Below are 22861 nucleotides of genomic sequence, written 5' to 3' on the forward strand. Positions count from 1 at the left end.
GCAGTTAAAAAAAAAAAAAAAAAAAAAAAAAATGTTCTGTCTTCCCAGTGGCTTGTTTCAGGAGAAAGTCTGATTGATTCAGTTACAAAAAATAAAAAAGACTTGTTCTGGTTCTTGCTAGTCAGAAAAGGTTGCACAAATTGAGGGACGCAGCAGCAAACAGACTCAGATCCTCAGCTGGTGCAAATTGCTGTAGCTATTCTAACTGATTTCTGCTGGATTGTGCAAGGCCCAAGAGTCATTCACAATACTGAAGCTTTTAACCAGTCATTGTCTTGCGTAAGCAGATAGGTTTCTACATTCTCACAGGCAACAAGTGAATGTGCCCATGAGGGAGGGACGAAGCATGTGATGCAGTGGGATCCTGTGGGGTGATTCCAAGCTACTGGTCCTTTCTGGCAGGCAGGCCAGGTTGCTACGATGGGTCAAGTTAGTTATTCCTTTCTTACCATCTTCATCCTGAAGTTTTCCTTTCATCTTTTCCACAAGCAGTTTCTTTTCTGTCTTCCTTTCTTACTGTTTCCCTCATACTGTGTTTCTGTCTTACTCGTTCTTTCTCTTCCCCCAGAGAATTTCATGTCTCTTCAGCACAGCTAGCTCAAGTACTACTTTTCCTTCTAACTGCCTGATTTCCCCTCCTCTTATTTTTCCTAGGCAAAGTTCTGGTCTGGGACTTTCGGTGAATGTATATACTTTACTAAAGAAGGTCACTGACTATTGCTCTAATATTAGAGTGATGGCTGACTGACCCTCACCCAAAGTTTCTCATTTCTCTCCAGTCTCAAAAAACATTTCATTTTCCAGATTAGATTTAAGCAAGGGCCTGGTGAGTAGACAGCAAAGAAACATCTGGAAGAAGAGCACCATGTTTAAGAAAGAGATAAAGCAGTCTGTAAAAATAGCGGGATTGGAAACAAGAAGGTTTTTAATTGTTCTGTCTGCCTTATTAGCTTGGGAAGGAAGAAGTAAATTTTGAGCAAAAGAGAAGAAAAAATATTTAATTTAAACCTGTTTACATTCAGGTCTAAAGTTGGAGGAGTGAAGAAAATTAGTTGGGTTTTAGTGCAACAGTGTCTAGTTCTGGGGTGTGCTGTATACTGTGCTTTCTGCATATGCATGGAGTCAGTTAAGGATTAAAGTTAGGACTTAAATTGCACTAACCCAGCTGTGTTTTCTGAAACAGGAAATTCATGAAATGTCTAGTCCTTCTAGATGCTAACCTTCTGAGTTCATGGAACTTGTAATCCTTGAAAATAGGGGAAGGAAAAATGAATCTATATAGATCAGAACACATGGGCTGGAGAAATAATCTGAGATTGGTCATCCAAGTGTGTCAACTAAGGTACTGTTTCTGATCAGCGTTATTGACAATCTGACACGTATCTAAATCCCAACAGAACATGAAAAGTGAGTGTTAAAACTTAAATTCACGCAGGGGGTAACTGTTTTCTGGAGAAGTTTTAAATGAGTAACAGAGTGCTAGATCTTCAAACATAGAATGTATAAGGGAGAGCTTTGATTAATTTTTTACTTCCATGTAAGTTTTAAGTGACTCAACTATTTCCCTTTTTTTGTCCCCCCTGAAGTTGACATTTCAAGAAATCATAGGCAACTCTTAAAAGTTACCAGCACAGCAACATGCACAATCTGATTTTGACCCCTTTTAAAGATTTCCCAGCTATCCATAACTTTTATTTTTCTTTCACTTAGTTTACATTCTTTTCCTCATATTATATACACTTAGTTTGTTTATTACAATCTGGACTGGTGGCAAGGCCAGAGCTGCTAAACTCTGCTGGTTAAAAGCTCCCTTTTCAGTTGTACACAGCCTTGCCAAAATCCAATTACTTAGGCTGAAATTTGTCATGTTGATTGCTTGCCTTAGGCAGAATTATTTTGGAAGGGTTCAGCAAAGTCATTCCAGTTGTTTCAAAAAATGAGGCTTGAACAAAATGCTAGCATGCCTAGCAATTAAAAACAATTTCTGGTGGCCTCTTTGACTGTTTTGAGCCTTTGTAATTTTGAACAGAAATGTAAGATTTGCCATCTGGGATGTGACTTTTCTATCTTCAAACTGGCCAAGTTATAAATGTTTATAAAGACAAGTCTTAAGTCTGCATGTGTTCAGTGAAACAGTTATTTTTTTTAAAATGAAAATGCTGCATCACTGAGCCAGATAGTAAGCACTAAAACATCTAAACCAACACTGTCTTTGCAAGTATTAAGGAAATTATAGGTTTCCTTGATTGCTGCTACATGTTTCTGTACACTATGCTTTGGCTGGGAACTGAAACAGAGAGCGTAGTGGTGACCCTTCTGTGTTCTCAAGACACCACACTTGCTTAAGAGGAACTGTAATGCCTTCCTTGGAACCAAATAGTCACAGAAACTGGAGCAGGGAGGTCAAAGGATGGAATGACAAAGGGGTCCAGTAAATCTCATTGGGAAACTAGAACCCCAGAGTATTTGGGAGTGTCTGATACTTCTGAATGGAAACTGGGACTGGGAGGAAGGAATTTGAATTGGGATGTGAAAACTGGAGAGGGCAGAGAGCCAGCTAGTGTGGGAAGGGACTGGGTTGGAATACTGAGGTTGGGGGATGCCCTGGTACAGTTTGGGGGACTAGGACTAGCCAAATAAAGTAACAGCTTGTTGAGGTCTACTGGGAACCATGATGAGGATCTAGGCTGGGTAAGAGATGAGTCTAGCCTTGAGTTTATACAGATGAGGTGGAACAGAAATAGCCACCACTCTGAAGGCATCAATAAGCAATGAATTTCTTGAGCCTGAAGCCCATACCTTCCATGGTCTCACTGTTCCTTTTCTGTCAGCAGTATGAAAACCACTGACAAAATATGCAACTCATGGAATTTACTGCTGATTCAAGTAGAGGAAAACAGCCTACTATCAGTTATTTCATTAAAACAAGATCTATGTGGTGGATCTAACAGTTCCAAGCAGCCATGCTGAGGAACCATGTGGGTGTCCATATGTTGTAGCAGAATACAATTTTTTTTTGTTTCCATCTAGGAAACACAGCGAGTACGCTGTGTACAACTTTCATGTACAACTATGAAAGTTTCAGTCTCAAGAATTTGAAACAGGATTTTCTGGAATTAAGGTTGTCTATGCAAAATTAACAATTAATTGCATGATGGTATCAGCGTAATTTGTCATTTACTCTTGCATGTTCAATTTTGCAACCTTAATATTCTGTTAAGATAGCTTTATGTGTGCAATAAACATACAACTGAAACAGGAGGGAAACCTTTATTCCCTGGTCTCAGTTAGATTTTCATGTCAATTAGACTATCTGGGACTGGGTTTAATAACTCTTTAATTGCAACTGCAGCACTTGGCTAAATCAGTGCCCACCCTTCCTGATAAAACTGTTTTTAAATAGCTGTTGTTAAAAGGCACTAGATGAAAACTTAGTGAGGTGAAAGCAAAGATAGAATGAGTAAAACCCCTTCTTTTCTTCCAGACAATCTCACTTCAGTAAAGCTTATTTTTTGTTTGGTTTTAAATTTGTTTTGCATTTCTTATATTTAAAACATTCTATATTTAAACTAAACCATTTCCAACACTTCTGGGTTTCAGGGAGACATTTTCCAGAAGTTTACAGCAAATAATTTCTTTTTGAATGTTGCTGAGGTTTAATGTGCTAGCACTTCACTAGCACATTGAATTACAATAGTAATTCAATGCCTGGAAGTTTTGTGGTGGTTTGTTGTGTTGGGTTTTTTTTGGTTTGGGTTTGGGGTTTTTTTGTGTGTAGTGGAGATGAAGGATCAACACCTACTCCTAATTATTTTAAATAAAAAAAAATCCCTAAAACAACAAAAAACAAATGAATGAACATCTGTAGTAACCACCTGTACCGCTTAATGCCATTTCTCTCGGTTTCACTGTCTCTGTAAGTCTTTTCAGGACCAGGCAGAGATCTACAGGGGGACAGTCTCAGATATGCAGGGGAATGTTGCGTACAGTTCACTTGCTCTCTCACTCCTCTATTCTGAGGACATGTATGTTGTAAAGGTGAATGGGGCTGCACTAAGTGTGAACCCCTGTTAGGTGGGATTGCCAAGCAAAAGGAGGTGCTGCTGGACGAGGATGGAAGGGAGAAAAGGGAGAACAGTCTCTTCCAGAGGAGTCGGAGGCAGGGAATGCTCTGGGTGACGATAGTAATTCGTTACAGCGCTGGGGGCTGGAAGACAGCTTGGGTGGTGGTCCAGTGTGGTACTTCACAGCCGCTTTCACAGGTAGCTCAGAAATGCACTGCGCTTCAAGGATGTACAAACTTGGTGCCTTCAGTACTGTGTGGGTTTAACTGCATCATCTGTCAGGATAATGAGACCATTTTCCCATCCCTGCTCCATAACCTCATGATGCAGATAAAGAACTAGGAATATTGGCCTACCTTCTTTCACTGGAACTTTGTTGGAAAAGCATGCTTGCTTTTACCAACATTATTTAAAAAAAAAAAAAAAGGTATGTAGGTGTGAGTAATCAATACTTAAGCTATAAAAAGGTGGATGCTGTTTCTCCTTGCTACACACCTGAGAATAAGTCCACTGCAACCCAGCCTTAATGATCTGTACTTTAGTCAGATGTTTGTCAGAACCTATAACTGAATTCTTATGGGAGAAAACCCTTCCATCCTTTACCTGAAATAGCATCAGGTTCAAAACGGGATGTTGCTGAGTCAGTGCCTGGGACCTAGAAGGTTTGGAATTTTATTTTTTTATGAGATGGGGAAAAGGCGGGAGAGGGGGGGGGGGCGGGCGGGAAGTAGAAGGAGGATTTGAAGTACTGTCCAGTGCCTTTGGTGCCTGACCTTGCTCATTAATCTCTGCTAGTTTGAAAAGGCTTGGAAAATTACATTACCTTATACCATCAGTCTGCACTCAATAAATACAGACACTAAAGTCAGGGATGAGAAATTCCACAGAGCTTTGGTATTGACTTGTTAGAATTCCAGGCTTTAGCCTCACAATACAGTAATGGTCTATAAGTAATGAACAAGCTGCTGAGAAGGACAACTTGCCCTTCTGGATTCAATCCCCACTCTTTTAGATAATGGCCATTTTTTTTACTCCCTTATGCTAAACAGTAAATTGTCCTATGTGCCAATAAGGTTTTTTTCTGTTACTGGAAGAGCAGAGCTATGCTCACGTTCTATCTCGGGGCCAATAGTCATATAAATCTGAGCATCACTTTCTACAGTAGGGGAAGGGAAAGAAAAAAAGCAGAGGAAGAAGACTACAAGGATGTATAGGGGTTGCATTTCTTCTGTTACGGAATGATGAAGCAGTAACTTGTGTGGTTTGGCATTTAAAGAATGTGTGTGTTTATTAGTCTCATAAAATCAGAATTCTCTATTGAGTGTACATCAGCTAAGATTTCAGTGAAGAAGCCACACTGCCTCCTTACCCACAGGTGCTGTACAGGACTCAGGAAGGAAGGAGAGGGTACTCTTGTTGGGGAACTGTCCTAGGAGGTGGTCACTATGGTTTTCTGTGTACTTCATGCAAGCTATGATTTCATGTCAGTGGAGGCCTTCCTTGGCTTGGATCAGCAATGAGAAGCATGGCCAGCAATACCTTTTAAAAGGTACTTGTAGTCTTCAACATATCCAGTATATCTGACTCACCTGTTTTATTTCTTCTCTATGTTGTCTCAGTCCTGCCGTCAAATTATGGCTGCCTTTGACACATGCTAGGTGCAGCAAAGTTCCTTTGAGCATCTCTACTCTGCAGCAGAATGGCAGCAGCCATCACCTGGCTCATTATTAGTTAAATAGCAGAGCAGAGATATGGTATTTGCAGTAGCTTGCAAATTCAATTGTAGTTCTCACAGCAACTGTCATTTGGCTGCTTGTTCATATGAGGTATTTGATATTGCTTGTGGTGTTAACTGTAATCCCCTATTAGGGTAATATAGGAAATCTTACTGGTGTATACTTTAGAAAAACAAAGGCTTTTGAGCATGAAGTAGTGTCCTCTTAGCATGCAGGCACACATGCATGCAGAAAAATTCACTATCCTTGAAATAAATTGAAAGGATAGCAAGAGGTCCTGATATTTTTTTTTGTCTGTTCAACTATATATCTGTAAAAAGATAAAGGTATGTGGACTGTTCAGTCAGCTCCTGAGGGAACGTGAGAGGATCCAGATCAGCTGCACAACTGGCAGCTTCACTGGCAATCTCAGCAGAGTGAACAAATGTTCATTTTTACCCTCTATTGAAGGTGAGCTGTTCTCTGCTTGCTAACATTGGGATGGAAGCACACAGATGGAGTAGTGTGAGAAGGTATGCCTCCTCTTAGCTGCTACAGTTTCGGTGTAGTACCTTTCATAATGGCTAAATAATTTATTTGATGAGAAAGAACATCACATGAAATTGCAGATAAATGTGTTCATATGAAATTCTACAATGTGTGTAGTTTGGGCACCACTCAGGCTCAGGGAGCATTATTATCTATATCTACATCTGCACTAGTCACCTTGAGTTCCCTTTATAGCTAATAGAGAACTAGCCAATATACGAAGGGGATTCAAGGGTGAGTATTCATGCTATCCTAAAACGTCTGCCTGAAGTAGATCAGATGAATTGCACCTTTGGAGTGCCTACTTTTCTCCATTGGTTTCTTTGTAAGGTGAACTGCCGATGAGCTCCAATGGAAACACCTGCAAGTTTAGGGTTTTTTTTCACAGTTGGACTTGATGGTCCTAAAGATCTTTTCTAACCTAAATGATTAGGTGATTCTATGATTCTAAGTCAGATTAGGTGTTTGGTTTTGGTTGGTTTTTTTTTTTTTTCCTCAGGAATTGGACAGAGCTTTTTATTTAGAATCCAGTTTTTAAATGGTTGGCCTAATGAGCTTCTGTACAACATGTAACATGGCTTTCCAAATGGCTGTTGGGCAAAACAACCTGGAATACACTGACAACACCATTCAGCATATAATTCCTTCTCATCCTCTTTCAGAGCCATAATGCCCCAGGATCATCATTTTTCTCCCATTACTGCTATTTCAGTGCTATCATGCATTCTCCTGAGGTGCCCCTCTCTTCCTAGGAAGTTAAGCAAATCAGCCTTCAGGGGAAATAAAAGTATAATGTGGCTTTTTGTGTTCAATGGAGATGTGGTAAATTCAAACTAATGATTCTGATAGAATAACAGCCCAACCAAAAGAAAACAGTGGAAATTTTAGACACACACACACACACACACCCCGCAACAGAATTTCTCTGCTTTCTGGTGGAAAACTACAGTTGCGTAACTGCTTTCAGGAGTCAGAGACATTAAAATTCTGTACCTTTTGTGAGAGAATTTTGTTATACAGAACACTCAGTAAGACTACTGGCCAGACTACCTCAATCCAGTTCTGCATCTGGATGTGCTTGTGGGTGCTGGAGCAGAAGTTGCAAAGCCAATTGATGCAGGAGCATGTAAGATCTACTGGCAGGCCAAGTGTCATGGTAAATCGATGTCTTATCAGAGTATGCTGGTCTTTGCTCAGACTGTGACTGGACTACCTTAGAGCTGTTCCAGGAGCCTAGGTTTTATATCCATTGCATGTCTGGCGCTCTACTCATGGGATGCATTTGGTTTTATGGAGGGGTGACAAACTTTGTTTTGCCAAATACACTCACGAAAGAATCCCTTAGAGCATAATTGTTCAGCTCAGCCTGTGGGCTGTATCAGGTGCCCCGTGACAATTCTGTTCTGCCTACAAAGGGCACCAGATGCTTCCTTGGGCATTTCTAACCTTACAAGCTCCACTTCTCTCTGCAAGACTTTGAAAATGGCCCAACTGCCTCCACAAGCACCCCCAAGCTGGCATATGCAGTGCAAGATGTAAAAAACCCATGGTACATACCTGTATTAAAGTAGTGGCTTTTTCATGGTGGGATCGTGCTGAAGTAATTGTTCTATTACTAGCACAGAACAGTGCCCATGTTCATGCAAATAAAAGTTGCAATGTTTGGACACAATTTAAGTTGTTTCTTGCATTTAATCTATGCAGTAAAGTCAATGTGTCTCACAGATAATCTTACTTACAAGGCATTTTTTGATACCATGTGATAAGGCAAGGAATATACTGAAATAACTCCTTTGCGTAAGAGTGTAATGTTGAATGGCAAAGCTTCAGTTCCTATATTTTATGCTGTCCACTGCTGAGTGTGTGGTTAAATACTTTGTAATTAAAACCTGGTGATAGGTTATACAAGAGGAGAATATCTTCTGGATGTGACTTTCCAGGCTCTCGTGTAACAGTTTTTATTAAAGTTACTGTGAAAACTTAAAATAGCACTCTCATTAGTTGCTAACAGAGATCTGCTGGTATACAATGAAGCCTAGAAACCGCCTGTATTTTCCACTTTGAAGATGAGCAGGGCAAAATCTTACTCTTTTTCTTTGTGTGAAGAGAAACACCTTCTGACTCCGTGCTACGGTTCTTTTGATTGACTCCTTCCTTTTTTCTGTTTGACAGGTTTTCCTCTGTAACCCATGCTATCTTCCCCAGCTCATCTCACTTCAGCAGTGCATGAATTTGAGCCCCTTTTTCTGCTGCTTCTGAATGGCACATTGTGATCACGGCCATTTCTCTGAGCATATTCCCTAGCTACACTATTAAACTGCAAAGATGGGGGGGGTGGGGGGGGTGGGGGTGGGGGGGGGGGAAGCACTCTGGGAGATCGAGGCTGTTATGCGACACCAGGGAGGCAGTACCACACCAGAAGATGAACACTTCTCTTTTGCCTTTTCCTTGCGAGGGCTTTCAGGTACTGTTGGTCATCACACAATTGATAGCAGGTGCCAACTCATTTTGTGTCAGTTCCTTGGCAATCTAGAGCTACAAAGTGTTTTAAAATGCTGGAGGCTACATCTTTATTAGAAAATAAAATGGACTAGAGCCTTTTCTCTGACTTTGATGCAAATTGGCTCAGCATTGCTTGAATCAATAGGGCTAAACTCTTTTTCCCTCAAAAACCCAGGGTGTTCTCATCCACCCTGCCTGCAAGGTAAGGGCCCTGGCCATGCTGTGTGACCACAGCAGCCAGGCAATGCCTGGCGCAGGGCTAGCTGGAACACTCTCAGCCATGCCGGTGTCTTCACTGACTATTCCATGCTCTAGAGAAGCTGTGGAGTACCTGAGCCGTACTGTGACCATGGGTAGCGTGCTGGGGTAGCCATAGCTTAGGAGGTAGCCTTGAGGAAGTTCTCCTGTTGTTACTTTAAACTTTATTGCTGAAGATGCTTTTGCAAAGGTCATAGTACTGAGGGGTGGCGGACAGGGGAGAATTTATTGTTCTGCGTTTGTAACCACATTAGGGTTCCCAGCTATGAGTTGGAGCGCCTGAATGCTACCATAATAGGAAAGTAACTGATCATATATGAATCAAGCAGTTGACTAGTGAGTCAAGAGGGCGGCTTGCTTCACGCACTGCTGAAATGCAGCTCTTTCCACAGTCAAACAGCAAGGTTGTTTAAAGGCACAGTGTTTACCGAGGAAGTGAGAACTGGAAATTGCACAGGAAATTAAAAAACACATCCTAATGATTCTCATTTAAAACTTGGCTGGGACATTGGGGATCACATGCATGCAGCTGCAGAAAGAGACTCCCATAACTTTGGGCTGAATTTGTGAGGAGGATCATGGCATTCTCTTGGAGGAGAGGACTTAGGGCTAAGTGTATTATCCCTGCTGGTGGGGTATCATTCTGCAGTGACAGAGGGACCTGACTGTGCCAGGACTTGATCCCCAGCACCATTTCCTTTTAGCTGCCGGAGGCTTCCATTGAATTTACCGGTCAGCCTAGCACTCCTCGGAGGCAGCTTTAGCTAGTAAGAGATGATTTTATACAGCTAAGATGGCCATTTCAATTTGCTGTGTGCCTAGTTTAACTTCCACAAAGTTTGGTCTTCATTTGGGGATGTGAATTATTGTTTCTAGTTTCATGCTCAGAATACTTTGTAGATCCCCATTAACACTTAGGTACCTATCTATGCATCAGTTATGCATTTGTAAGCCATTTTAAAAGTCTGTACGTGACACATTAATTATGTTGAAGATGAGAAATGATTGGTTAAATAACATTAGCATTAAAAGAAAAACAGTATTTGTCTCTGCATTAATTGTTGAGCAAAATCAGTTCATCTGTAGTTGGTTATGAATTAGTTGAAAACACAATTTTTGTAAACTGCATTTCATTACTAGTCCTTTCTGTTTCATTATGTTATCCCAGTATACATAATTTTGTGCTACTTCATTTGTCTTATGTCAGAAATAGTATTGCTGCTCTCAAATATTATTACAACCAGGAAAAAAAGATTAATCAGACACTTCAAAAGCCTCATGCTGAAATAACATTTTTAAAATCATAAAGGAATAACCACTATTTTCTACAGCAAAATTAATTTTTCAAATTTTACATAACAACACTGAATTATGAAAGTAAAGGTTAATTTTGAAGAAGAAAGGATTCTGGTTGCCTAATGAAGTGGTCTTTATAACAAATTGTAATTTACAGTTGAATCAAAAGATGTTCTTTTCTGGCGTGCTTTGAGTGATGTTAAGGGGCCAGTTGGTGTGTTTCAGATAAAAATAGCTGTTATCTGTAGTCTGATCACTAATGATAACCTTTATTTCCCTTCATACTGTTCTTTTGAAGTCACAGGAGACTGCTGAGCACTAGGGTTTGCTCTTCTGTTTGGGAGATGGTTGCCGTGTGGACATTATACTTCTCCAGTGCCTACCACCTTCAAATAACTGACCGTGGAAAATGAATACCCTTGTATAAACCCATAATCTCCCCCCCCATCAAGTGCCTACCTACTGACACTAGAACAGAACAGGCAGCCTTTGACTTTAGAAGGTGGCCCTTGAATGTCTGAGTTCATTATGGAGTGAAGAAACAAGAACAAATGTGGTCATGTAGTCCTTGTCACAAAATGAGTGTCTCACCCCAGAGCATTTTTAATGAGTAGGAAGAAAAATGATTGTGTTATTCCTAAAATAATTAGAGACAATTTCTGTCCTTAAAAATGAGGTAGCTGAACGTTTGAGTTGGATTATCTGTATAACAGTTAGATGGTGATACTCCATTGTGCAGATATGGATAGGAAAGGGAAGAAGACAGAATTTCTGACTTGCATAATCCCATGGTCACTGCTCAGAGGGCTGAAGGGATGGTGCCTCCGGTGTCTGAGGAAGTGATGGGGCCACAGAACTGTCACACTGAAGTAATTCCACAAAGGCCTAGTACTGCATTAGCATTATGCTAGCATGTTGATAAAGCAATTACAAGGCTCCCAGAGATTCAGGTCGTTTGCAGACGGCCACCAAACTGGAGATTAGCCAAGAACCAATGGCTTTACATTACTCTATCAATCTGGGAAAGTTAGAAAAATTTAATAGTTTTGTGCTGTTACATCAGGAACATGCATGAGAAAAAAGTAATCTCCCAGAGGTTTGTGCCTAGACAGGAGGCAGACAGAGCTATGGAGGTCAGTCCCTCAACATGCATAGGTACAATGCTAATGAGCTTTCATCAGTCCACTGCACTATAATAGGCTCCTCATACAAATAATTCTCTTTGGATCATCCCATCATGGGAGAGGTGCTAAGGCAAAGTCCTCCCAGCAGACTGTCTCCCCAGACCACAGCTGCAAGCTGTATGCACTAAGCTAGTGAGGTTGCAAAGCAAGTGCAATGCTCAAAGCTCTGGGAGATGTTTCTTCCTGGTATCACAGAAAGCAACAAACTGTAGTTGTTGAGCTGGCCATCTCAGAGAGGCCTCTACTTGGCGTTTTATTTAGCAAAAAGAAGTCTAAGAAATAAATAAAAGGAGGCAAGGTCAGATTAAGGCTCTCTTCTATGTGCCAACGTGACCTTTTTTCTTCTCTTGGGTTTGGGCAATGTCCACTCCCCCAGCATTGCCATCTTTTCAGCTGACTTGCAAAGTGAGTATGCAGGGCAGCAGCAGGGTGACCAAAACAAAGGCTCAGAGCCAGCCTACTGGGTAATGTGACCCTGGCACCAACTGGAGAGTTTTTGTTGAGAAGTAAACTGTTGCCTTGCTTCAGCCATAAGGTCATTTTTAGTGTTATTTTTGTCATCTTGCACAGAAGCAAAAGGCTAGATTGACTCCCCTAGAAGATGAGACCCTGTCTTTTACTTCCTCAGCCCTTAACTAAATGTAGAGGGGGAAGAATGGCCACATCAACTCAGTTTTCAAAACTGGTACTTGTAAGGACTTAAATCTGGCCTCCATACATCTAAGGGCCCATATGTTTTCTCTAGCTGGCTGGTTGCTTTGCGGACTGTAGTCAGATAAAATTTCTATTCCCATCGCATAAAGATAAAGATAAAGATAATGCACCACATGAATGTCAACATCCGTGAGATTCCTGCCCATTTTGGTCCTCTTTAATTAGGAACTGTTCTGCCTCATTGGACAGACTGGTGTAATAGCTTGGGATCAGAGTAGCATAAAGATTGTCACAGCTTGAATAATCTTTTGAGCAGTGGGAGGTAATGATCCTGCCTGAGGCAAAATATGGCTTCTGGCATGTTATGGGGCACTGTGATTCTGTCCCACACTTCATTTAGTCTTTTTCCAAATGCTGCAGTTTAGCACCTGAAAAATGCAGTATTTTAATGAGTATGTTGTATCTTGGGTACACTCCTATAGTTCCTGTTGGATGTGGGCTGGGTGAGCACGGGTGGAAGACAGCACTGAAGACGTGAAATGCCAGTTAGAGGCTCCAGCCCATGCAATTTTTCATGCTGAATGTTTTTCCAGAAGGTGACAGGCCATCTCTGTTTCATCTGGAGGATGGAGGAATTCTGAGAATAGTGAGTCCTCTTTTCCTGCAAGTCCATCCCACTAGCTTTTGCCCTTCCATGAACACTTTTAGGAAAGACTGGTCTGTTTAGCATGTGTTTAGACTGCTTTAGGCTTTTGGCCCAAATGGAATAAGCAGGGTTTTCTTTTTCCAGTGTTGCCACAATTTCCTCTACTTTATAGTTGAAAAGTAAATGAAAGAAATAGCTGAAGGCATATTTATGAATAATTATACTTGCACACGTTTCTTGAGAGTTTGCTGGGTAGATTTGTGTGTAAGTTTTGATTGTTTTCCGTGTTACAGGCAGCTTCATTATCCATCCAGTGTTTGCAATGGATTATGAGGCACTGTAGCAGATTACAGAGACAGCATTCTAATGTTTCATCTGGAAATGGAATAAATAGATCTTTTACAATTGCAACGATGTGAAATGACTTTTCAGGATGTTAGATTTGGAAAGCAGCTAATTAGGTGCTGTTTCAGGCTGTCCTGCTGGGATGGCTATTGCATATACTGAAGTAAAATCTGCACCCTGCAAGTTGTCTCAGTCTTTAGTCCTGCAGAAGTCTGTAGTACCAGACTGGTGCTGGGGCATGGGGTGCTCCTTAATGATGGGACTCATCAAGCAGTCGATGTTGTGCTGCTCCAAGAAGTTTGTTCCGCCACAACTCAGATATGCCTGAATTGACACATGGCCAGAGTTGGTCCACATTAAACACATGATTTTGAAAAACTCAGCAGATACTAGGATTAGATACCATGACGGCTGGTGTGGGCTTGTTTTGTTCATCTCCCCTCTTGGTGGTGATCAGAACCCAGAAGGGACATGTACTGACTGCCCCAGATTGTCATGGCATGTTCAGAAGAAGTGTAGGAGTCACTATCTAGGAGAGGGAATTTGGACTGAGTATGAAGAAATCTTTCAGGGAAAGCCTTGAAATAGCTGAGCGTAGTGAGAAGGATTAGGGTTTGGTTTTTTTTTATGGCGCTAATGAAGCCGAATCCCCTCAGAAAGCAGAAAGTGCAGACCAGTGCTTATCAACCCTTTTTGATTTCTGAATCCTTCAAAATCACAAGTACTTCTGGATTAAAGTCTACTGACAACAGTCTTGTTCCTCCTAGTTTCCTCATGCGGGCCTGTGGTAGTCCAGGGAGCCTCAGATATTCATGTGGAAGAAATCTGCACATAGTCTTGAAAGTGTAGATATCAACAGATGTTTGTGTGTGTGACCGAGGATGTGAAGGGAATCCAGATCTACCTTTATTGCTGCATAAAGGTAGCTTGGAAAAAAGTGTCTTGTGATCAGACAGAATCATTGGCCCCCATCAGCAGGAATGAAAAATGCAAGTCCAAAAATAAAGCTATGCTCAGGCCTGCTGGGAGTAAAAATTTCCTGGGTTTTCAGTCTACTTCCAAGCTAGTGGAATGAATGAATAAAAGAGGGACATTTGTATGGACTTGCTTTCCATTCTCTGCATAAATTTAATGATTTGAGCATTCAAACTTCATGGCCTGCATGTTTGAGATATTATGAACAACTACTGACAGGTAAAAACCAGTGTGGCCATAGGTGCGTGCATATATAGTAGGAAGGATGCAACACAGGCTTTCAGTCGCTCATGTTGGTGCAGTGAGGTCATCTCTAGTCTGTGCAGGTCCCAAGCACAGGCTGGGTTTTCACTGCAATTAAGTGGGTCAGTTCTTTATTCATAGAATCATGGCATGGTGTGGGTTGGAAAAGACCTTGAAGATCACCCTGTTCCAAACCTCCTGCCATGAGGAGTTGAAACTCATGCTTTTAACTCTTAACTAACCAGTAAAGCAAAACCAGTGTAATTAGTGGGGTGTGATATATTTTAAATTGTTGGGCCACTTTTAGTAAAGCAACTCAAGGTAAGAGCTAAAGTATGTATCCCGTGACATAGACAAAGCCACTGTCACTGTGTTGGAACAGTCAATATAAAATGTTTTGGGGAGAACTCCAAAAAAATCCACTCCCAAAATTTAGGAAATAGCCCATCCAGCTCTTTCCAGTTTAACACAGGACGTACAACTCTTTAAGCAAATATGTCTGTGTATTTCTATATATATTCATATGTATTGTTTATATATTCAAATGCAGAGATACCATACATGTAGATAGAAAAAGAAAGATGAGCATAGGGAGAAAGAAAACACAGGTATGTCATATACATTATATATAGATGTTATACATGTTGTTTTATAATACACATTATGCACATATATATGTAATCATTATATATGTATATATTTCTATACCATCTGTAAGCTAACAGTGAATTTCTTCATTACCCATATAAATGTCTTGGCACTTTTGAACACTTCTAATTTCTTAATTAAGTCATGGCTGAAAACTACTCATCCTACCATTTCCCCTTAGTGATGGGAAAAAGAGAAATACAAGTAGTGTTCATAAGGAATTTTGGGTTTGCTTTCAACAAGAATGGGTCAAAAAATAAAAGTAAGTCAGATTCTAAGATACTGTAAATTATTGTAGGTCTTCAGATGTGGTAAATTATTGTAGTACAAGTGATTTTAAGGCAGTGATGATGGTTCACATCAAGCAAAGATTAACTGGCCTGGAAATTCTAGAGAAAAATTACACTAAATACTTTTTTTTCTTAAGTCTGTATAATCTTAACATAAGACTGCTGAATCACTACTGCAAGTTAACATGTTGCTAAGACTTGGCTGTAATAGGAAATGAGTTGTACAAGCCAGATTTCATCAAGAGGTATGAAACCAATTGTGTCTGCTCATCCATCCATCTGGCTTTCCCTATTGACAGTTCCAAGGGACAGTAATTTATATACTGAAAAGCTAAAATTGATGCATAAACTCCACTTCTGTTTTCTACTGTGAAGACTGACAGCTGTGTCTAGTAAGTGGCTAGGGAGGAACCTAAAATTCAGAACATTACAACAAAAATGAAAATCATCAAGCAATGAGAAGACATTAGTCTCATCAGTTTCAAAGCTGATTAAATGCTTATTACATTGCAAGTATAAACATTTTGATAAAATATTTCTGCATAAAAAATAAGAGTATTTCTCCATAGGTTATCCTCTTCTATTGAGAATGTTAGTAGGACCCTGTTAATTGAGTTTAAGACATATGGACAAGTAAACCAGTTTTTATTGTCTTATTACTGATATCAGAAAGTGGTTGCTGTTAGAGCTAGCTGATCAGGCTGTCGATTTTTTATTCACTCAAAAATTTCAAATGAAAAGTCTATATTTACATGTTCTGACTGAAAAGTCAGGTTTCTACAGACAGATTTAAAGTCCTTTTTTTGTTTGTTTCCATATAAAATATTGTGATTGCTTGTCTTAGTACCCTTTAACCCATAAACACCAAATCTAAACCAAGCCCCCAAAATACCAAGAAAATGATACTATGTCATTGTGAAAATGATAATTCCTTTTGAAATTTGATTTTTTTTTAAATCTTTGTTTCTCTGCTGTGTATACAGTAATGTGGAGAAGATGGTATCTGGCAATAGGAAAATTTTCACCAAGTAGTGTAGTGTTATAGTTGTTAGTTTAGGATTTTCTATTTATTTAACAAGTTTCTGTATATAACATGGCTTTAATAGGAGAGTTCAGTTATCTCACTAACTGTGTTAAGAATTTATGAGCATAAGGAAGTCACTTCAGACCTTCACCTCCCTTTCCCCATGAAAAGTAAGGGAATAATTGTATTTCTGTGCTTAAGGTGGTTGTGTTGCTTGAACAGTTACACTAAACTGGTCAGATTCTTGGATTTAATGGCTATGGAAGTGTGACATAATGTTAATATGATTAATTTTCTTCCATAAAATCTTTATTTTGATAACCTAACTTTTCATTATACTGTATAATCAAAGTTTTGGTAATCTCTCAAGCTATTCTTCCCCTCCGGACTTTCTTCTTACATTTTCATCTTTCTTCTTAAATGTTCTAAGTAAAACAAAATATTAAGTGAACATTTCTTTTATGTTAACAAAGCTGCATTTATTTTGTTATTGTAGTTAAAATCAGTATGGAATATGCCAAAATCTTCCCTTTAAATACTTATGAATATTATATGAATATTATATATATGAATATGCCCAGTTTAGAGTGGATTCTGGTCATGGAACATGAACACAAAAATTGAGTTCCAAATAAGAACAAGAAGTAAAGGCAAGAAATACTGCAAGACTCATGCTAAAATAATGAAATGGTATCCCTCTTTTCTAGTGGGAAGTAGAGAGAGAGATGTTGGGAAATAATTTTCTTTCCATTTTAATAATACATTGGAAATGTTTCCCTTGATTTGCATAAACAGTACTTGGGGGTGAACATCCCAGAGGTATTAATCTCAAGAAAAAAAAGCAAAGTGGTTCCAAATGGGTGAATTCCCAGAGCTGTTTTAAGTAGAGCTGTCTGCAGACTCCAGGCATGACGTTCACTGCAGGACTGGGATACAACAGTTATATAACTGAGTTTAACAAACAAGTTTATAGATGTGAAGAGAAACTCAGTGGTATGATGAGGTTAGTGGAGTGAATGTGTGTTCTCACTTTGTTAGTCCAGGCAGATTAGGGTTATCTTTGCAATGAGGGCAGGATTTTTCCCAGGGCTGCACTTTTATCACGTAGGTGTATGAAGCAAAATTCAGCAAAGTCAGCTGGGTTGCCCACGTGGAGGCCCAAAATGCAGCTGAACAAAAAGCTGAGGCCTGGGAATAAAGTGGGGCAAAGAGCCAAGGATTGAGGATGAAAGGCAACAACAGAGCCCAGAGAGAAGTGAGGGAAGCAGTACAGTGGCAGAGCAATTGAACATAAATGATTCAAAGAGGAAGAGTGGTACGTGTTGAAAAAGATGAGGTGGCAGGAAACAAGTGAAAAGGATGGAAATTTGCCTTAGGAAGTATTTCTCTTCCTCTAATATAGGAGGTGTGATAGGAATAGGGTCTTAATCCCTACTTTAAAATATTTTAAGGTGCCTTTGTTTTAGAGTAAGCATAGGGATATGAGTAATTTCTGCCTGCAGGGTGGCACAGGAGGGTCCGTCTGCCCCTCACTGTTAAATCCCCAGGCAGGAGAGGACTTGTGCAGACATCGGGGTGATGCTCAGTGACTGCTGAGCACCATTTGGATGTCACTTCTCAATGCCTAGCTACCAATGGGCCGTCACAGACTCTTCCATTGGGAGGGAGAGGGGGATCTGATCAGCTGTGTTTGCCGAAACAGGTCCCAGGTTTTTTTTCCTGAATATGTTCCCCATCATCACGGCTGTGTCTATGAAGGAGAGAGGGGCAGGGCTTTTCATTTGTGCTGTCCAGTCATTATCACCATTTGAAAAAAGTGTTGACATTTTGTTTTGTTTTCTTTGAGCAGATGGGCAGAAGAAGGTTCAAGAGGAATTTGACATAGACATGGATGCGCCAGAAACAGAGCGGGCGGCTGTGGCGATACAGTCCCAGTTCAGAAAGTTCCAGAAGAAAAAAGCGGGGTCCCAGTCTTAGTAGCTACCTCACAGCTTACAACAAAGTAATCCTGAAATGATTTATCAAGATCAGAAATAACACAAAGATGCATGTACAGAAATTATCAGTATTTAAAACCCCATTGGCAGATAACAAACCATGAGCTTGTGTGTGACTTCATCCCAGATGTTTCATGCCCATTATCCTCTGTAACTCACCATTCTACGCGATGTTGTAATAAAAAGTTAGGGTGAAGTAATTAAAGTGTCTGCCTTCATCTGTCTTTTCATATTAATCCAGCAGCCACAGCGTTACAAATGTACCCAGCCCAGATGCCTGTTTTCCTCTTCACGTAAAGCTTGCAGACATAACAGCACCGTATGTTACAAGGTTTTTGCTGAGGGATCAGAGCATGCATCTCAGCACTGCTTACCTCATTTGGAGAATTCCAACTGCCAGCCAAATGTGACAATAAAATTACTTTCTCATAATGAGCTGGAAGTAAAAAGTTGCAGACAGAAGCTGGCATGAGGGGGAGAGGTGCAGGAAACAGTGAGCAGTTTATTTTTGTCCTGCAATTATGCCAGTGAAGTGGCTTAACTGAGGAAATTGTCCTTGTCCTTCCTCTTTGCATGATAATGTTCAGAATTACCAGATAGGACCACATTGACTGTTACGGGGAAAAAATAAGAAATCAGACACAAAATACAAACCCCAATTCCAGAAACCTTTGGAAAGTTGGTTTTTCTCCCCACTTGTGAAAATAGAAACTGACCCTTTAAACACTCTTTTTGAGGCAGCTTTTCATTCTTTTCATAATTAGTAACTATTTCTATTCCATGTTTCTCTTTTCATGTTATTTTCAGTATTTGATGAGTAAATCGCAACAGACTCCCTGTCTCCATTTGCACTGTTCTGTATGCAACTTCATATGAGCCCCTACTTTTATCAATGTACATAGCTTTTATCACAGCTTTTGATTAACAAAAAGCAGCCACAACAATGTCTCTCTTAAATTGGGAAGTATTTCTATTTTCTGCCTGTTGTAAAACAATAACAGACCAGTTTCAGGCTGGATCTAAGTAAGGATTTTGCCTGGCTTCAGACCTGATCAGGAACTGGCAGTCCATGTGGTGCACAGGGAAGGTTCAGAAAAGGTTTAAAGTACCTTGTACTCAGAAAAAGCAGCTATTTTAGGTGGAGCAAGTGGGACATGCACTACACAGAGACATGTAAAAAAAACCCTCATCTTCTTCTTGGCTTTGTGAGCAGATTTAGAGGTTCTGTTAGGCATCTTTGTCTCTTGGGAAATCAGAGGCAGAAGCGTTTTCTGAAGGACTTGTGTTTGCAGTGGTTCTCCAAGAAGGCAGCGTGAGCCTCACCTCCAGGCTGACAGAGGCAAGTGTGCTGAGTGGTGACAATAACTGAAAAACCTGGAGTTGGGACTCCTTCAGGTGTGAGAGATTCAGGTATAATTCCCAGCTCTGCCTATATGGGTTCATTTCTTCCTTGCCTGCCTTCCACAGGAGTATTCTGATCGCCAGGCCAAAGGGCGCATACATCATTAGTCCCCTCACATCAACAGAAAGCTACGACCAAGGGGTAGGAATAGAAGGAAAGGAAGGATTTCATGCTGGTGGGCAGTCACTTCCCGTGAGAGCCTAGCATAGCAGCAATACTGAAGGGGTGCAACACTGTGCCTGAAAGGTGGGCTGTGGGACTGCAAAGGTAAGACCCTCAGCCTCATGCAGAGCAAGTTAAGGCACTTGTGCTGCTGGGCAACAATTTAGTGAGGAGCCCAAACCTGATGGTGAGTGATAGGAGCTCTAGGACTGTGCTATTTAGGAGGACCCCTCAGAGATTCTGAGTAGAAGAAGCCTTATGGATCCTGTGGGCAATGCAAAAGGCACATGCAGAGATGACATATGCGGTGCTTAATAAGCACAGCAAGACAGGGTGGGAATGGACAATTTTTTAGATCTTAGTTTGGGCATAAACGTCTACATGCTGCCCAGATCCTGCCTTAGGCACCTCTGTCTGGGTCAAGTCCAGGCTTTACACATGACTTACCCATACATCATCTGCAAAGTCAGTTCTCCAAGCTGCAGCTCAGTGCTTTCACACTAGGATCATATTTCAGCAGCACTGTTTCTTTGCATTTAGGAATTTCACAAATAAACCTCAAATAACACTGCTGCTGTGCTCAAAGTGAGGTTTGTGGAGGCCATGGATTTCTCACTTGTCTGTCAGAGAAACTGCTCACCATATAATAATGACCTTAGCATAATTAAAAAAATTGTAATGGGTTTGGATTGTGTTGGTGCCATTTTGTTTAGATGAACATATATCTGTAATAAAGGACTGCATTTGTGTTGTGCATTATGTCATTTGGAATAGCATGAGCTCTGTAGTGGCTACTTAATTGAATAAAAACTATGGGTAAGCACTAGGTTTTTGTATTTGATCTGACATTCCTTGGACTTAAATTTCCTATGCAACAGGAATAATCATATGGTTGGGACACAGAAAAAATTATTACATTATTGAAGCACAGCAACGAGGGCTATTAGTAAATGAATTATGGCTCTTTCAGCAGCAGGGCTATTTGATGTGAAGTTCTGAGTGCATCTCACAAATACAGTCTTAATATACAGTGAAACATAATAAGGAAATAGTGAACTGGCATGAAATTTTGATTAATTGTGGCTGCTCTGTCAGACAGTTTCCTTTTTATGAAAAGGAAAGGCCTATCTGGATATTGCTGAGGTGAGGAAAAGAGTGTGATTCAACCAGGAACTTCACTAAGATGGGTGGAAGAGGACACTTAAACATTCCAACTATTACATGGGTCTTCCAACTTCAAGACACTCACTGAGCTTTGTAGTTAACTGGCACTACCTATCTGGGACTAACCAAGTCATGGAAAGAAAAATTTCAATTAGGTGGATATTTGTGCTGATAAACCAAGAAGTTCCCATAGGTAATATGAAAGATTATTCAGAGCAGTAGATTTTGCAGGAAACAGGGTTATCACTCCCACCACATACACCCACACCCTCCCCAGACAGACACATCCATGCTGGTTCTGCTTGGAATTACTGCCAGATTATCCCAAAAGAAATTAACCTACAATGGAATGATCAGAACAATTGCCTGAACCTTAGAAATGCTTTGTTCACATTGTTGCCTGGACCATAAAATAACCTGTAGAAGTAAACAGCAAGGGAGATGATTAAAAGTAAAGAAACACCATCAGGAAGCACAAGAGTGCCCAAATGAGGAAAGCGGTAAAGGATGGGAATTCTATCAAGTTAAAACACAGAAAGGCAAGCCAAAGCCAACCTGTGTCTTGCTGATGAAACTTTTTTCAAACATTTCTCAGACGGGCAGCCTACTGGAGAGCTGTGGGGATGTAGGGAAGTAGAAGTGTTGCAGAAAAGTAGAAATTAATCATGCGTTAACACTCAGAGCAGAGGCTCCCACAGCAGGGGTCTTGTTTGCAATACATCAGCCTGAGGAATTCATCATCAAACTGAAATGTCAGTAGAAGAGAGTTTGGAGTAACCTGGCAGAATTAGTAACAACAGATTGCCAGGACTGGATGAGGTTCACCCACGTCTTGCAGAGGAGCTCAGATATGTAGGGGTCACCTTATTCAGCCCATTGCTCATGCTGGCCTCAATTCCAGGGGAATAGGTGGTGACAAATCAGTAACAGATTTTAGAAAGGGCTCTAGGAGTATTCAGATTTACAAAGATTGTTTTCATTAGGTAGCTCAAGAGAAACTATATGATGTAATACAACCATAATACATCAATGCCAGCCTGACAACAGCTGTTGTGATTCACAGATCTGCTAGCACTCACTGATGGAGTAACCCAGGTGCACCTGCATTTTCAAGAAGTTTTGACAGAACTCTTCTGAATGTCTTTTAGAGAGGTTAAGTGGTCTGGAAACAAATGGCCAGATCCTTTCGCAGAAAAACAAGTGGCTAAAAGACAGGAGCTGAAAGGGCAGGATGGCACGTCCGGTTCTCATGGGAGCAGGCTGCTGCCAGTGGGACTCCACCAGCATATGTGTTGTGCAGCATTCTTAAAAATCATCTGAAAAGAGGGAGGATGAAAAGTGAAGTGACAAATTGTTATACCGGTGCTTTCTACATGAAGAATCCTGTTCTTTGCTCCTTAATTTTAAAGTAGGCTTCTTGAGACCTACAAGGAGAGGAGGGTCATGAGGGGCCCCACAGCCCTGCCTGTCCCTGCCCACCCCTCCCCTACTCTGCCCTGGGCCGAGGCCCCACATCAGCTTCCCAGGGCCTTCAGCCCTTGCCACAGCGATGCCACAGCAAGGCCAGTCTCCAGCTCCCTCCACAGCCTTGCCCTGTCCAGCCACGCCACACCAAGCCAGGCCCATGTCCCGGTCCTGGCCCATCCAGGGGAGGTGTTGGATGCTTGGGGCTGGAGCTGCCCTGGTCTCCCTGGCTGCCCTGCTCCTGGTTGTAGTTCCCACAGCCTTGGCTCCTGGGAGCTG

The 22861-nt window shown here is 40.9% G+C and overlaps 1 protein-coding gene across 1 annotated transcript in view; it reads left to right on the top strand.

Moving 5' to 3' along the window:
• The window catches only part of PCP4 (Purkinje cell protein 4), a 51438-nt gene extending 32848 nt beyond the window's left edge, over positions 1 to 18590 (top strand). Inside the window, exon 3 of the mRNA XM_040585108.1 lies at positions 18243 to 18590. Coding sequence (XP_040441042.1) covers positions 18243 to 18370 — 128 coding nt within the window. The 3' untranslated portion in view covers positions 18371 to 18590. The remainder of the gene's footprint in view (positions 1 to 18242) is intronic.
• The last annotated feature ends 4271 nt before the right edge of the window (positions 18591 to 22861 follow it).

Source organism: Falco naumanni, chromosome 2 (assembly GCF_017639655.2).
Source record: "Falco naumanni isolate bFalNau1 chromosome 2, bFalNau1.pat, whole genome shotgun sequence".
Lineage (NCBI taxonomy): Eukaryota > Metazoa > Chordata > Aves > Falconiformes > Falconidae > Falco > Falco naumanni.